Here is a 16,560-nt window from a genome sequence, read left to right as displayed (position 1 = left end):
CCTCCTGTCTATCTCTCTTTCTCCTCCTGCCCTAAAGCTATGGATAGGAAGGCTGGTTGCGTCATAGTCCAGCCAGCATTGCCTGAGACAGCAGTCAGTACACTTGACTTTGTTAGAGCAGAGAGAGACCAGCTGCTGGTGAGTGGTGCTTTTCTCATGTAATCGTATTGATCATCCTGAACTGAGCAGTGTTGAGCTCGGCTGTGTTTAGTTCTTTACTTCTAAGAGGATTTAGTGGTGTTTTTCCCCTCGCGGAGCAGCTTGAGTGTGTTGTTTTTCTCAGTGACGACATTGTGACAGTGGCATGTGTCATTTGGGTGTCATGTAAATATTTGACTGTGCTGTGGGGGCTGAGGTCAGTTGTGTTTCAGCAGAAGTAGATCTAAAAAAACAATTAAAGAAAAACTGAAATCCATAAACTTTTGCTTTAAGATTCCTCCAAATACAACATATAAAGAAATTAATAAAGTTCCTGTTTCTAGTTATTTTTTGCCAATTTTTGCTCTGATTCAGTTGAAAAGAGGGACCACATTGAGCTGTTCAATGGGGAAAATGAGTTGTGGAAGATGAGGAGGTAATATTTTTCTTGGGCAAACACTGCTGCATGTTGAAACATACCTTTCGCTGGAATGCGTAGTCTACTTTACAAAAAGAGTTACAGTATTTCCTGTGCGCATGTTTGTTTCTGAGTTTTGTGGCAAACCCTGAAGTGCCTGTGCGCTTTACTCTAGGCAGTGTATGAGTTCACTTTTTAGATGATCTTCTCTCCTGTATGTGATAGTGGCGGCCATTCACCAGAGAGTTAATGAATATTTGGATTCAAAACACCTGCAGTTTACATATTTATTACCAGAAGAGAAAATGCAAGTGTTCCCTAATGGACTTTGGGGTTATTGACTGTGTTGCAGTATAGATGTGTGAAAATAATGTGACTGTGTAAATGATACAAAATGGGCCAATTTCTCCTAAATGTCTGTAGTGCATAATCTGGGAAAAACCACTCAACTTCCATCATGTGTCACTGTGCAGAGGAGGATGACATTATGAAATACTGTTTACAGTTACACAGTCTGTAGTCCATCTGGTGTCCAAATACTATCAAACAAGCAAATGAGTCACACAAACTGATCCCGAGTCTTAAATGAGTCTGAGTCTCACGGGGTATGATATGTTTTTGGGAGGATTATTCCAGTTCATAATTCTGTCAAAAATCTTGTCAAAGTCAGTTATATAGCCCAAAATCACAATTTGTCTCAGGGGGGCTTACAAACTGTACAACACCCTCTGTCCTCCTCAGACTCTTGATTCATGTAAGAAAAAAAAACCTTTTTAACACTCACAATCAGGATGAGACCCCTCTCCCAGGACGGAGGGACATGCAATAGATGCAGAGTCTATAAATGAAGTGTATTAAGTTGTATATTTAGATAACAAGATAAATATATGTGAAGATGTGTACTTGCTATGTACATACATAAGCAAGAACAATGTTGAACCTGGATTTGGAGAGTTTCAGAGTTTTGGCCACCCTTTTGCTGTTGATAAAGTAATTACGGAGATCTGGGAAAGCTGTGATAAAGCAAAGGCGGATGGTAAAATGATTACCTATGATGAGCTGTATTGTTTGCTGGGTGCTAACAAGCTCTACGAACACAGGTTTGCGTCATTTATTATGGCCTCTACAGTGATCCCCAGCTTTATGCTGCATTCATGTGGCAAACCGGATGTCATGTTAGTGGATGAGAACAGGACAGTGAAGTTAGGTGAGGCCAGCAGAGAATACCAGCAGTGGTAACGGTGGACTCCACTGCTGTCCAAAGTTGAAATATTGTACCTTTTTGCCATCCCACCGGAATGTAAAACCAGATGTTACGTTGCTCTCTTACACAAGGTGAAAACATGGGCAACCTTGATAACAAGACACTAATAAACTAAATCATTTTATTGAATATATTGGATTTTTTTTATAGACAACACATCACCATAGCAACACATCGTCATGCGTGTTTGGTTTTTCCGTTCTGCCCTTCCGTCTGACTGTTTTCCCGTGCTTTGAGGAAGGTGCTGTCCGTCTGCTGTCTTCCTGAATCCATGTGAATGCAGCCTCAGCCTCAGCCTTTTACCATTATAGCATGCATGTAGCCTTCAAGTGTAAATTCAGACTCTTTTTTTTCTGGAGTTCTCGTTTTAAAACGAGTTAGCTGGAAGCCCCAGACGGAGCCAACTCACTGTGTTAGCATTAATGACCCAGCTAGCTACAGCTGATTAAATTCTGCTAGTGAAGGATGCCAATAATACAAATCTTATTCTGAGTTGCACATCTGTCCCCCTTATCAAAACTGCATATTTGCTGGCATAGCAACTGTAACTACTGGGGGTGGGGCTTAGCCAATAGTCAGCTGTTTCTTGCCCTGTTGGATTTGTAGCATTGACGTATTCCCAGGTCTAAGCAATTAGAGTTGTAAAGTAAATTGTAATAAGCAGAAATGATCCTTTAAAGTATCAGTTACATGTGTTTCAATGTACAGTTTGACTTATGGAGATCATTATATGCACCTGCTTTCATTTGCAGTTTCATTCTGCAGTTATTAGCTTTGAATGACTTCATCCCCTGTTAAACATCCCTCCTCATCCTACATTTGATGCGTGTTAGTGAATGAACACGCACCAGAATTTACCACTGCGGGTCCTTTTGATGAATACACTCAACATGTGTTTGGGTAACACACACACACACACACACACACACACACACACACACACACCAACACACATATATACACACTCACTGGGAGGAGGAAACACAACAAGTGCCTCTGTTTGAGTGAATCCATATGTGCGTGAGACGTCAGGACTGTACGGTACCAGAGATGAGGGAGAGTTGGTTAATAGGGAACAGGCATGCAGACAGGCAGGCAGTCTTGTTGCATAACAGCCGCAGTAAAAAAAAAAAAAAAAACCCAGGCCCTGGCTCTCCTCCTCCGCCTCCTCGCCCGGCCAGAGGACAGATGGCGGCAGAAGAAAGCGAGCGAGCGGCAGCGGCTCTCTCCCGTGCCACTCCTCAACAGATGCATCGTTTATTTATTGAAATATAAATCAGCGTCGGGCCAGGCCTGCCCAGGCTCCCCCTTTGATCTCCTGCAGCCTTACCGGGCGCTGTTTTCAATCCCACCTACTGGGGCCACAGCTAATGGCAACTCTGGGTAGTGTTTAGGAAAGCAGGCCCTCTCCAGCGTACATAGGGAGGTCCTATGGGGTCGTGTGCTCTGCTCCCAAGACGACAATGAAAACTGGCTCTTTAGAAAAAGGTAGCGAAAAGGTAATCCGTAGCAGAGTTCGACCTGCCTGTTGTCTCTGTCAGCTCAGCTTGACGAAAAGCACGTTTTGCCCTTTAAACTTTTTCTCTTTAAACTGTTTCTTTTCAGAGACTGTTAGCTGCAGTTAGGAGCAAATCAGTGTCTTGATAGCACAGTTTAATGCAGGAAGACGAACGGCTGGAGAGAAAGTTACTGCCAGTGTGGAGTTAGAAATATTGCAGTATAATATAATCTAGGAAAGATGATGATGATGTAGAGCTAAAATAAATTGGTGGATTATTCAATTAGTTGACAGAATAACAGTTATAATAATATTAGATAAAACGACAAACCTTTATTAGGTTCTAGCTTCTCCAATGTTAGGATTTATTACATTTTTTTTTTTTTAGTTATTTTTCTGGCCTTTTTGTCGGCTTTATTTATTATAGAGACAGCTGTAGAGAGACAGGAGAGGTTGGCGGAGAGAGAGGGGAGGACACGCAGCTAAGGGCCACAGGTCGGACCCGAACCCGGGCCGCTGCAGCAACTCTGTATATGGGTCGCCAGCTCCACCGACTGAGCTAACCGGGTGCCCAGGATTTATAACATTTTTTATACTTTATATGAATATAAAATAAACCCTTTATGTTTTTTGAACAGTTTTTTGAAATTAAAGCTATTTTGCAATTTGGGAACAATGGGATGCAATGGGAATATCTCCTTATTTTCTGACATTATAGGTACATTATTTAAATACCGATGGTTTCACTAAAGATTCCTGTAGATAAATATCTTCTGGACATCAGTCATTGACATTTTGGTTTTGACAGTATTACTCAGCCCTAATGTTGTTATTAATATAAAGCAGTTCCATTAGGATGCAGTGAAAGATCAGTTCTATCCAGAAAAAGGAAAATAACATGTCAAAGTGAAAATTGGATATTTATGAAACATTAAGCTTTATTTGCATTAGACACAGTATGGTACACCTGTGTTTGTGTAGTCTCTGCACTCTGTACTATACTGTGCTGCTGTATGCACAGGTCAAAGGTCAGCACATCAGTGTATTTGACTGTGAAAATGAGACAGCGGGTGTCTTCCTTGCAGCTGTAGACTGTGAACCACTGATGATGTGTCTATCTTTGATTAGTTTGATGCTGTTGAGTGTATGAGCTGGTCTGACCAAAGTCTGTCTGGATATTTGACTGACTTCACTGCAGTCATACTATTTGAACAAGACCGTGCATGACTCTGCCTCGTCTGGTGCTCACCAATCATTTGCGTGCGTGGGTGTGGTTATTGGGATGCACTTGAGATGTTTCTTTTCTGCGTTTGTGATTTAGAAAGAGAGAAATGGCAAGGCCAGGGTGGGTTTTCTAAATAAAATAAAAAGAGGGTTTACACGATGCTACCGTGAGCCGACTCCTTCAGCCCCCCATGACTGATGAGGAGCGGTGTTAATGCTAGAATAACTTACTGCTGAGGAGAATCTCGACCAGTTGCCAAATCAGTGATGACTTTCATGTTAGGACAGGACCTTAAAGCAGCCTTTTCTGTGGGAGTGGAGTGATGGTAAGCATTAAAGTTGGCCCATGTAATTAAACACACTGTACCTGGATGTCACCCGCAGTCTCAACAAAGACTGAAGTGCAGTGAGACCTTTCAGTGTCGGACAGAAGGTTGGCTCAGACAATACGCTGTGTGCTCATCTTAACCAAACAGTATTCTCTATTATCCCCAATACGAAGCATTATTTGAGCTGTTGTGCTTTGTGTTGATTCAGGTTTGCTTTGATTTCATGTTTTCTATACTGCGTGTGTGTGTGTGTGTGTGGAGGTTGATGATGGCCGCTTGGAACAATGTAAGGGAATTGAGTTTGCTCTATGGGTGTGGGCACCACTATGACAAACAGCTGTGTGTGTGTGTGTGTGTGTGTGTGTGTGTGTGTGTGTGTGTGTGTGTGTGTGTGTGTGTGTGTGTGTGTGTGTGTGTGTGTGTGTGTGTGTGTGTGTGTGTGTGTGTGTGTGTGTGTGTGTGTTGTGTCGCAGTACATGTGTGGGAACTCACGTTTTAACGACATGTCAATAAAAGATAAGGTTTTTTTTATTTATTTTTTTTCTCTTTGCCATGTTTTTCTAGTAGATGCAGTAAATATTGTGTGTTGCACATTAACCCCTAACTCCTGAATCCAGCCCCACCCCTCCACACACTCATACAGTCTGACAGTAAAACTTTGTTTGGCCAGCTCTAACTGTTAATTCTCACCTATCCTATTATTATACATCTGGTTGGCTGGATTTGTCTTGTGTTGACATTCATTTATCCACCTTTTTAGAATTTGTTTTAATAGCTGGTTCCATTTTGAAACCAGTCCTTGGTCAAGTTTAGCTCCATCGCTAACGTATCACTTATTGAACCGTTTCCTCTCTCTTTTAGAAAAGTGCATGTTTAGCCTGCGCTGACGTTGCTTTCACTGATAAAAATGACAGATGTCAGCTGTAGCGGCTAAAATGAAACTTTTTGCTGTTGTCGTCTGGTTAATGTACTCTGTCCAACCTGGTATCTGTTCTGGGCCTGGCCTTGTTGGTGCCTGTCTCATCCACTGTGGGATGGTTTCCGTAGAAAAGCTCAGAGCTGTGACAGATGCCAAATAAACCTCTCAGTCGTCATGCTTAACTTCTTTTCTATTTTAGAAGTAAAAAACATTGTTTGAAAACATTTCCAATAAAGCATAAATCTCACTTTTCTATGGGAACCATCAGGGACAGTCTCCCACTCAGTGGAAGACAATGAAGAAGAGAAGAAACATCACTCTGTGTTCGACCGTGTTTCAACTGTGTGTTATTGTGGTTCAATAAAGCAAACAGAGTTGTGCCTCATTGGCTACGTCATGTCCTTATCAAGAGAATCCTATCCTATCAATATACTTTTAACTTAACAGTTCTGCATCGGGTTCTGCAGTATTTGGAGCGAGTAACTCAATACCTGAACTGCTCTTATTTTAATATTGGGAGCTAAGATCACTAAACCTGCTGTGTTTATAGCCAACTAAAGGTGATACAGATCTGAATTTAATCTTCACGTTTTAGTTCTAACATAAAATGCTAAAAACTAAACCTGAATAAGGGTTAGATTTGATCAAATGCTATTAAACTCCAACTCTATCAAGCGTTACGCAACAAAATAATGACAGCCTATCATATCTGAAGGTACACTGCATAATACTTGGCTGTGAGAGAAACTATAGCCTACGGCTCACATACCCTTTTTTACTCCTCATACACAAACGTGTGCACGGTGATGCATGTGATTACGTAAGGACTAGGTGTGCTCTGGCAGGACAAGCTGTTCCAGGGGAGGGTTGGTGTGGTTGGAGGGGGAAAGGCAGTCAGGTTGCAAACAGGCAGGAGGTCTGATCCAGTTTAGTTTTATCTTTACGAAACCATGAATGTCATCAGTGTATTCCTCCTGGACGGGGTTGTGGAGATAGAGAGATCAGAGCAGATTCTCTCTCTTCAGTGCAGCCCTGTGATGAATGGGCCTCCTATCACACTGAGTCAAATCTGTAATCTGGGTTTGAATTTATCTGCAGCCTTTCCCTCAATGTGTCATATAATTCCATACACAAAGACTGATTACCCACAGATTTTCCAGCTTGTGAGGATGTGGCAAGCTGTCCAAACGCATTTAAAATTGTCCCCAAGAGCCAAAATTGTGATTGTGGCGAGGACATTGCAGCCAAATTGAACTTCCAGGCTGTCACTAGAAACCCACAAAGTTCCATCCTTAATTATAAATCACGTTTAAGACATTTGAATCTAAAGTCAATATAACCGTTCCCCACTTTAATGTCTTTAGCATCAGCTGTATGAAGTCGCACTGTGCTCTGTAAAGTTGTTTGTTTGGACCAAAATTAGATCAAACTCTATCGCAGTGGCTACAGTTTGAGTTTTAAAGTGTGTTTGAGTAGCCTTCACATGTTGCGTGCCAGTGTTTGGAGGATTAAGTGTTAAGGGAATAATCCTGATTCACCCCAGAAGACTCCAGTCATCTCCAAACAAGAACAGCTTTATTACAGCTGAGCGATTGGTACGCTGCTCATCGATGACACTGCCTTAGAACGGGCATGCCTGCGTTTGCAAGTGTGTGTGTGTGTGTGTGTGTGTGTGGTGTGTGTGTGTGTGTGTGTGTGTGGGAGTAGTGGCGTGTTTGCAGGATGTGTGGAAACAAGGGTTCATAAGCAGGTGCCACGTGGCATTGAATGTGCTAAGCCAAGACAAGGGCCGCTGCGGGGCCGGTGTGTGTTCTCAGCTGTTGGGGAGGGGGCGATGAAGGTGGGGCCGTGTGTGTGTGTGTGTGTGTGTGTGTGTGTGTGTGTGTGTGTGTGTGTGTGTGTGTGTGTGTGTGTGTGTGTGTGTGTGTGTGTGTGTGTGTGTGTGTGTGTGTGTGTGTATGCAGCATTTCATCTACAGACATTCATGCTCCCCCGGACCTCCCCACTAATCCGGCAAGATCTGAGAGCAGACATGCAGTGTGTGTGGGGTGGGGGACACGCGACATACACTCACATGACACATGTTGTCTCGCACACATTCATACGCTCGCAGTACGAGGCACGCATGTCCTGTCAGCTGTCCGCCACGGCCACATTCTCTTGCACTCTCTTGCAGCTTGACTTACACTCCTCTTCCTCCTTGTTGAGAAAATTGATCCAGATCCAGAAACCAGTCGGATAATGAAAGTCAAGTCGCCCTTGTACCCACGTATCAATCATCCCTCTCACTGATAGGAATGTTGAGTGAATCCCTGTTGCACATATCCCGAGCTCAAACACAGTTATTTTAGGTGTATATCTCCAGTTATCTGTCATGAATGTAAGATTACAAGCTTTTCTAGGTTTGTTTGAGGTTTTTCCATTTGGGGCTTTTTGGTCCAGTCGCGGAGGCTTTTCTTTTTCCTATGATGCACTCGTTTGTCTTGGCTTAAGCATCAGATGTTTTCAGCTGCTTTAGTTGCAGCAGGAATGTGAACGCTCCAACATGATAGTGAGTACCTATCTGGGCTATTGTCTAAATATGGCATCTGATTTACTCGTATTTCTCTGGACCGGCTGTCTCCACACCTCCGGGAGAACATACCACCTGTGTGCGATGGGACATTTGACTCTGCTGTATGAAAATGCGCGCGCATGCGTTGATGTTGACTTCAGAGAAGCATAAGTAGGTGATGTTATAACAGATTTCTGTGACTGGTTTGCCTCTGCCATGAAGCTGTCTCTGTGGCAGCGTGGTCTTCGCGAGGTAAGTTGAGGTCAGTGACTCAGTCAGAGGTGAGACACTTCACTCCCCTATACCTGCAACCTCTCCAACGTCATCGACTGCAACAGTTGAGAAATGTCTTAATCTGAAAAGTAGCACAGTCACCACACAGCGAGCACAGGACTGAACAGGACCTCTCTTTGTTTTGACACACAAATTGCTCCAGACTGAAATATCTCAACAACTATTGGATGGATTGTTATGAACTTTTAGTCATTCAGTCTTTCACGGCCCTAAGAAGACGGATCCTACTGACTTTGGTGATCCCCGGATTTCCCCCCTGCTAGTCACTAATGTTGTTTTACCCCCCCTCCCCCTTCACATATGTAGTCATGTGAGCCATTGTTTATATACACATATTAGTTATGGCCAGTTTTAAAGGGTAATACTGGGTCGTATTTTCATAGATTTGGTGATTATTCCAATCCATAATAACATTGGAATGGTCTGACTATGTCACACTTTGTCGTCACCGTGTTCCCAGAGCTCATCAGTAACCAATAAACTGTGTTATCATAACTGATATAAATGAGCCAAAATGATTCAAAGTTGTAATAAACTGGAATAATCTTTTAATGCAGTTGTTAAAGGAGAACATGTCATGTTCACCACAGTAAACAAGGCCATTCCTGTAGCCTCACTGACTCTCTGTTTCTCAGTCTCTTTCTATTTTAAACCTCTCTCTGGTTGGGGGGCTCTGTCTGGGTACAGTGACCCTGGGTGTATGAGAGGAAGGGAGGAGTTGGTGCTGGTGGTGGCAGAGGACAGAGAAGAAAGGGAGAGAGAGAGGGAAAAAGAGGAGAAGACCCTGGCTTGCAGAGCGGGGCTGTTTAATCTCTCCAGGACCGTCAGATGGCTTTGACAGAGCACAGGCACCAATTAGGCTGCAAGATTAGGGGGGCTTTGTACTTCTGAAAAGCTTCTGGATGGACCTTTTTTTTTTTTCTTCCTTCCTGCCTTGGGTTTATATCTTTACTGGGACTCCTCACCCTCCCATAACCTTATCCCTCTCTCCCTCCCTCCCTCCCTCCCTCCCTCCCTCCCTCCTTCTGTCCTCTCCCAGCCCTGCGACCTGCTCCTTAAAATCTGCGATTATACCTGGCTAGACATTGAGAGGAGTGGATTAATAAGGCAGCTCGTCAGTGTGGCCTGGCAGGGGAACGCTGCAAAGTGAGTTAACAGGCCAACGAGGTGGCGAGTCGGATGTTTATTGGGGTCCTGGGTGCCTGCTGGCATGGACCTGGAGCTGAATTGCAGGAGTGGGGGAGACTCCTGCTCCAATCTGCAGAATATGACGGTAGAGTACCAGGCGTGGGGACAGACAGAGAGTCATTTGAATTGAAATCTGAGTAACTTGCTGCCAACTCTGTTATGTATAGCTAGAGAATGTAGCAGTGAGTCTGTGTGTGTTATAACAATATAATTACTCAAGACAGGCCTACATAACAGCATATTGTCAGGGGCCAGCGTCTGCCTCTTGCATATCTATAGCGGTCGTGTTTACTTGAAAGCTACATTCACTAGCTTGCTCTCAAACCACTGTTGTGCACATACACACATATTTACACACACACTCACACTCACATGCACAGACATGCTGCTCCTCCTGAGTACATGGAAACAATGACAGGAAGTACATTAGCGGGACCTCCATTGTATCTCCCCATACATCCTCACTTCCTGAGTCGGTTGTGGGTGATGGCGAGGGGGTAGGGGGCGCAGGGTGGAGTTAGGAGAAGTAGAAGAGCCCTCTCTGGTGCCACCAGGCCCACTGGTGAGGGTGAGGGAAAGAGCAATAAGAGGGGGGGGGTCGATTCTGTCTGGGCCGAGACAGAGAGATCCTTAATCCTGCAGCCTTCTGCTGCCCGTCACCCGGCTGGGAAGTCTCCCAGTTGCTGACCTGTGGTCAGTCTCATTGTTTCACCCTTCGGGATACGATTTTGGATTATGTAAGGGTAAGCTGGTCCCAGATCAGCACACAAGGTGAAAAACTAACTTTTAAGTCAATTAGTTGTTATCCCACAGAGGGGAGACAGATGGTGGGAAGGTGGGAGTCACCAAACCTCAGGAATGCCCATAGCAGCCTCTGTGGTCATTTAATTGTGGCAGAAACAATAGTCATGCAGGGAGCTATTTATTCTAAATGTGTGTGACTGTTTTACCCTTTCCAGCTCGGCCCAGTCTTTTAAAATGTTATTGTATTTTAATGCAGGGACCTTGTGGTCTTGGCTGTTGTGATCTGACTTTCTCTTGTCCTCCTTTCCCCTCTGTATCTCCCTGTGTCTGCTTTTTAGGTTTGCCACCACCCGGACTGCCTAGACCTGAATAACAAAAGCCCCCTTCACCTGTGTGAGTCATGTGACTCACGCTGCCATTCAGAGAACACAGACAATATGCACTTTGACCGGCACCCCCGATTTGACTTACAACCTCAAGGTGAACCTGGAGTATTTCTTCATTTGGTGTTCTCCCTTTTATAGTGATATCATGCGCATTGCCTCATTACACTGTGTAAATATAAAGGACACTTATTGTTGTCTAAATAAGGCAAAATATGTGAAACATCTTTCTTTACCATATGTTACTTGAGTTTATGGTTTCTGTAATTATTCTATGTATGTGTGAAAAATGAACAAGAGTAATTAAAGTCTCATTCCCGACTGTTATTAAAGGGTTGGTCCATCCAAATAATGCTAAACTTATATTCTTAAATTATCCTGATTTTCATATAATTTAATCAAACATAAACATCGTGTTCATGTCAGTCACTTTTTTTTCGGTTTGGGTGACATATCCATCCCACTGATGTCATTTTCAGTCGACACGGAGGCTGAAATAGCGGTTAACTTTACATTTTCCCACACAAACAATGCCATTTTTACAGTTTAGAGTTGTTTAAGTTACTTACAGCAACATGTACAGCTGTATTGATTTCATCCACGTTTTTTAGCCATTTTTGTGACTATTTTTACTATTTCTATTTCTGTCTCTATTGGATATATATAACTACTGTATGTATAGGAAGCAGGATAGCTGCAATCCACTTAGAGGAGGTCCTGCTATTGTGTCTGCTGGTTTACTGACTCTGTTACTGGGGACACTCGATGGAACTGAGCCATCGTTACTGTTATTAAGTCAAAATGTCTGCTGGGCAACCAGTCCATTTTAGAGGTCTCGAACAAGGCCGGTGCTAACTAGCCATATGCTATGCTATGAGTGACCTTGTGATATCCATCTAGGAGATTTTTGCCTTCAACCCAACACAGTGGAGATGCATTTAATTTCATTTAGAGCATAAAAGTTTGCCAAATTGGCCCTTATCAGCTCCTGTTTGCAGTGTACCCATTGATGTACAGACAACTTGTACCGGATTACTTTGATCACGATAAACTTGATTCTGAGACACTGGCTCCGGAAAGAGGGAAATCTCAGTGACAAATATATCAGGACAAATTAACCTGAAAAGTTCGGAAGCACAAGAGAGGCAGGGGAGAAAATCTGTCTCTTTTTTTTTTTTTTATTTAAAGTTTGATATTGTCTTAGTTGTGATCCTACAGAAGGAATGACTGCTGTGTTTTTTTGACCTTTAGCCTCCATCCTGGCTCGGAACGTGTCCACACGCTCCTGTCCCCCGCGCACCAGCCCCCCCTCCGACCTAGAGGAAGAGGATGAGGGGAGCAATGACCGCGGGTCAGTAACCCCCTCCGTTATATCATGCTAGTGTTCATGTATTCTTGCATGTCTGTGGAGCTCTTGTCTTTTCACACTGGAGGATAAGTTGAAGCCATGAAATGTGTGTCTGCTGACAGAGATTTTGATCACTTATTTCTGAGTCTCTGCGGTCACATTAAATGGGCCGTTTTTCATGTGGGCTTCCTTTGAGGAAGGGGGTATATAAAAGGTATGATAATGTGTGTGTAACTGTTTTGCAGGGAGCGTAAAACAGGGGGGATGAAGTTGGTGAAAAAGAAGCCACGGAGACGACACACTGATGTAAGTAATCATACAGACACATGCGCTGCAGTGTGCAACATAAAAAGCCCCACCCCACCCCCCCTCCCCTCCCTCTATGAAACCACAGTTTTATTTCTGTTCCTGGAAAGAGTCTACAGCTTCATCGCCTGAAAGGCTTTACGAGATTTTACTTTTTTGGGGAGAAGTTAACTGGGTTTGTCTCTTGTTTTTCTGAGTTATTTGTAGAAGCATGTGTATGTTACAAGACGAGAGTTGCGCAATACGAAGCAGCCACCATTATTCTCTGCAACAATGATATAACATAATGGTATCTCCCAGGCTGCTCTTTGTCTGAGTGTAGTGAGAAGGAGCCCCCCTGTGGATCTGCTGAGAGCTCATACAGCACGAGCGTGGGGCGGGCTAGCTGAGCTGCAGCCCCACCTGTGTAAACTAACAGTGTGTCTGTTCCCCCTACAGGACCCCAGTAAGGAGTGCTTCAGCCTTAAGTTTGATCTCAACGTGGACATAAACACAGAAATTGTACCAGCAATGAAAAAGAAAACCTTGAGGTAAGAGGAGAGGAAGAGTGGCATCACAGAATGTATTGCTTGTTTTCTATGAACCATAATTAACAGCTTCTTGTTTGTATCTGTGTTACCAGAGAGGTTCTAGCTCCAGTGTTTGAGAGGAACGGCATTGAGCTGTCCCGGGTCGACTTGTTCCTGGATCAGTCTAACACGCCACTGTCCCTCAACTTTGAGGCCTACCGTTTTGGAGGGCACTACCTCAAAGTCAAAGGTAAAAAAAAACACCACGACCCATTCACGAATCAAACCCACCTAGCAATGATGCCCTATCCTCTGTCTGCTTTTGACCCTCTCTTAGGCATTGAACAATAAGATTGCATTTGTCTGCCCTGAGCTTTTGCACAAGCAAAATGAAAGACCGTGGCATAGCTGAAAATTGTAATATGTGTTTTGAGGTGTTCCTGCTTGAAGGCACAAAATATGGAAGGATGGGAGGATCTGGATTGGAAATTGATATAAACAGCTGCTCAGCCTGATTTGTCACTGCTGACTTGCCACAGACGAAACTGCGTCTGAAATGTCGTCCAATGTCAGACCAGTTAAAAAGTTTCACAAAAAATCTCCCAGATTAAATTCTGAACTCATCCAGTCACTTATCTTTTTACTGAGGTGACAACATTCCCTCACTACACATACAGCTACCAAGAGTGAGCTCACAGTTAATAACCAATATGTCAAGTGCAGCAGCAGAAAACACGTTCTTTTGCACTCCATTACTTTCCAGACATAATCAACATCTGTCAAAACATCCCAGCATCAGCTCTCATTTAGCTGCATGTTATGCAAATCAGATGAACTGCAGCTGCACTCATTTACATTTTCAGTCTTAGTAAAAATGTTGGCGGTGCAAAATCATTATTACAATTACCTACTGGGTATCTACTAGATTAAGTAGTAGATATGCCAAATTGTCTTTTTCCTGGAAATCACCCATTGTGATTAATCACTTTTTGCATCACAAAAATAAAAAAATCCTGATGATGTGATTTGAATTTGTTGGGGTCTGTACCAAACAAAAAATGTTCATCCAAGATTTGTAGGCGAGAGCATCTCCTCAGAACTACAGTATTTCATTATCACGCTGTTTTGTTGCAAATTTTTCCTTTAACAAAAAACTGCAGCTTCTGTGATTTGGATATTGCACTTGACCATATTGAAATTTCCATAATATTTTGATTAATTGTGCAGCTCTAATTACCACTGTTATTTAATTTATTTAAAAATTACAACACTGTTAGTAGCGGTTGGATGATATTCAGTATAATTATCACTCAGGTTTTGATCATTGTGAAAGGACCATTGACAAACTTGTAAAATATATTGTATTACCAACAATAGAACGTGTTGATCTTTGACTTTCATTATTCTATTAAGTCTCGTACCTTGCAGTCATGGTGTATTTTAGACGTCACACTATTCTTATCTGTGTGCCTTTAACAATGACTAAGCAGGACAGATGGCGTAGGCCAGTTTCCTCTCACACCCGTGTTTCTGACTAGGAGGAAAAAGGAGTGGACTGTATCCTTTAAAAGTGATCAAACCTACAAGGGAAAAAAACTGTCACCGTTCTGCTCAATCTTGTTCCAGAAGTGTCATTAAGGGCCCCTTGAATCTTAATAACTCTGCAGCAGTATGATGACTCTGCCAGCTTTCTTTCCCTTGATGCCTCAGTGGAAACTGGCAATGGTGCCTCTTCCCTACGACCACTGCAGTTACACTTGTTGCAGTCTCTCGATCAAAAGCCTGTTTAATCCTTCCATAAAAGTGATCCTATGCCATGACTAATTGCTATTCTTTTGAAATTGTCACCGTCCCGACTCGCACCTCTTGACCACAGTCTGGAGTTACACATATAGTCTGGAACACAGAGGTCGGGGGCAAACAGTCCACAGCTGTTTAATCACGTGGTTGGAAGGTCAAATGGTTTTCGTAAAGAATACGACTCAATATTGTTCTGCTTTTTTTTGTTTTTCTATTATTGCAATCAAATCTCTATTTTCCTAAGCTTTAACACATATTAAAGTGGCTATAATCAGTATTTTTATATTAACAATGGATCCCATAACATTACATGGAGTCTTGTTTCAGTTCACTCTCATCACTCTCATAGCTTTGTTCTTGTGTGCAGCAGGCAGTCAAAGTTAGCAACTAGCTGGTGAACATAGTGGAGCATTTAGCTGCTATAAACCAAGATAAATCAAACAAAAACACTAAGTTAAAATACGATGACTATTGGACCTTAATTCACCAAAACTGACTCAGAATGAATGCTTATGTTGCTTTTGTCTGCTGGATGTTTTATTGGACAACTGTTAGAAGTATAACAAGTTTGCCATATTAACCTAAAAGTTAAAGATAGTTTAATTTAAGTCCAAGTTTTTCCTGCTTTGGTTGGTATCCCTTCTATGATGTTTACGAGGGCCTGTTAACAGATTTAACTTCAAGAAAAAACAATGAGCCTAATACTTTGGGTGTGGTGCTCAGTTCAAAATGACTCAAAACTGAAAAAAAGAAAAGTAAAGGACATGAAAAGAAAGCACATTGACCTCAGTGGCTTCCTCTGCATTGGAAAAACAAACAAATAGTGATCTGAGGGCTGTGCAGGTTTTCAGTTTTACAGGATTCCCTTTCCCAGACGGCTCAACCACTTTGTTTTCATTTTATTTTAGCACGGCTGGGTGATGAGCTGAAGGTGGAGCAGAGTGTGAAGGACCTGCGCTCGCTCAGTCTGCCCAACATGAAGCCCTCTGCAGGCCAGAGCACCTACATCCTCACCCCGGCCAGCGAGAAGGTGGAGCATGGATCTCTGGGACGCAAAGAAAGCGTCGATCTGTTGGTGAGTTGCGTCGGACCGAAAGGGGCCGTAGTTTCATCTGACGGTGGTTACATTTCACGTGACACTCCAGCTCATAATAATAATACGAAACTGTCTCTCTCTCATCAAACCAAAATACACCACCCCTTTAAACCAGACAGACACACCCAGTGACTCTTACTGCTTCGCCACACCCTTTACTATTTTCCATAACTTCACCTCCTCTCCCAGCAGTCCCATGATGCCTTGAGACAGCGCAGTATCTCATGGTAATCCCATCATGACCTCATCGTATTAAATTACCTTTATCTGCTCAGCAGAACCCTGGGAATGTATTTTTGGATTTCCGCTTCAGTCTACCGGTTGGGTGTTTGTCTTTGTGTGTGCACACTCGTGTATGTGCATGCCAGCCGGCTCGGTGCTGCCGACTGATCCCTTGAGTCCCATATGATGATGAGTTCACTCTGGAACACTCTGTGCCACTTCAGCACTTCCTGCAGCTACAGGAAGTGGTTTGTTACTGATGAGAGATGCTGGGAGGGTGACTGAGGCCTGCAGGATCCTGATCCACTTGGCTGCCAAACATGGAG

The 16,560-nt window shown here is 43.1% G+C and overlaps 1 protein-coding gene across 4 annotated transcripts in view; it reads left to right on the top strand.

Annotated features, from left to right (window-relative positions):
* Window positions 1–16,560, top strand: part of plekhg5b (pleckstrin homology domain containing, family G (with RhoGef domain) member 5b) — a 70,507-nt gene that overhangs the window by 31,122 nt on the left and 22,825 nt on the right. For 2 of the 4 annotated variants that reach the window (XM_051424185.1, XM_051424188.1), the window contains 6 exons: window positions 10,909–11,050; window positions 12,205–12,304; window positions 12,547–12,607; window positions 13,046–13,137; window positions 13,230–13,366; window positions 15,825–15,991. In XM_051424185.1, the coding sequence (XP_051280145.1) occupies window positions 10,909–11,050; window positions 12,205–12,304; window positions 12,547–12,607; window positions 13,046–13,137; window positions 13,230–13,366; window positions 15,825–15,991 (699 nt within the window). Of the gene's footprint in view, window positions 1–22; window positions 139–9,762; window positions 9,912–10,908; window positions 11,051–12,204; window positions 12,305–12,546; window positions 12,608–13,045; window positions 13,138–13,229; window positions 13,367–15,824; window positions 15,992–16,560 lie in introns of those variants that run through there. The other 2 variants (XM_051424186.1, XM_051424187.1) reach the window with 2 other exon arrangements.

The sequence above is a fragment of the Dicentrarchus labrax genome, unplaced genomic scaffold (genome assembly GCF_905237075.1).
Source record: "Dicentrarchus labrax unplaced genomic scaffold, dlabrax2021, whole genome shotgun sequence".
NCBI lineage: Eukaryota > Metazoa > Chordata > Actinopteri > Moronidae > Dicentrarchus > Dicentrarchus labrax.
This window is presented reverse-complemented; position numbering and strand designations above follow the sequence as displayed.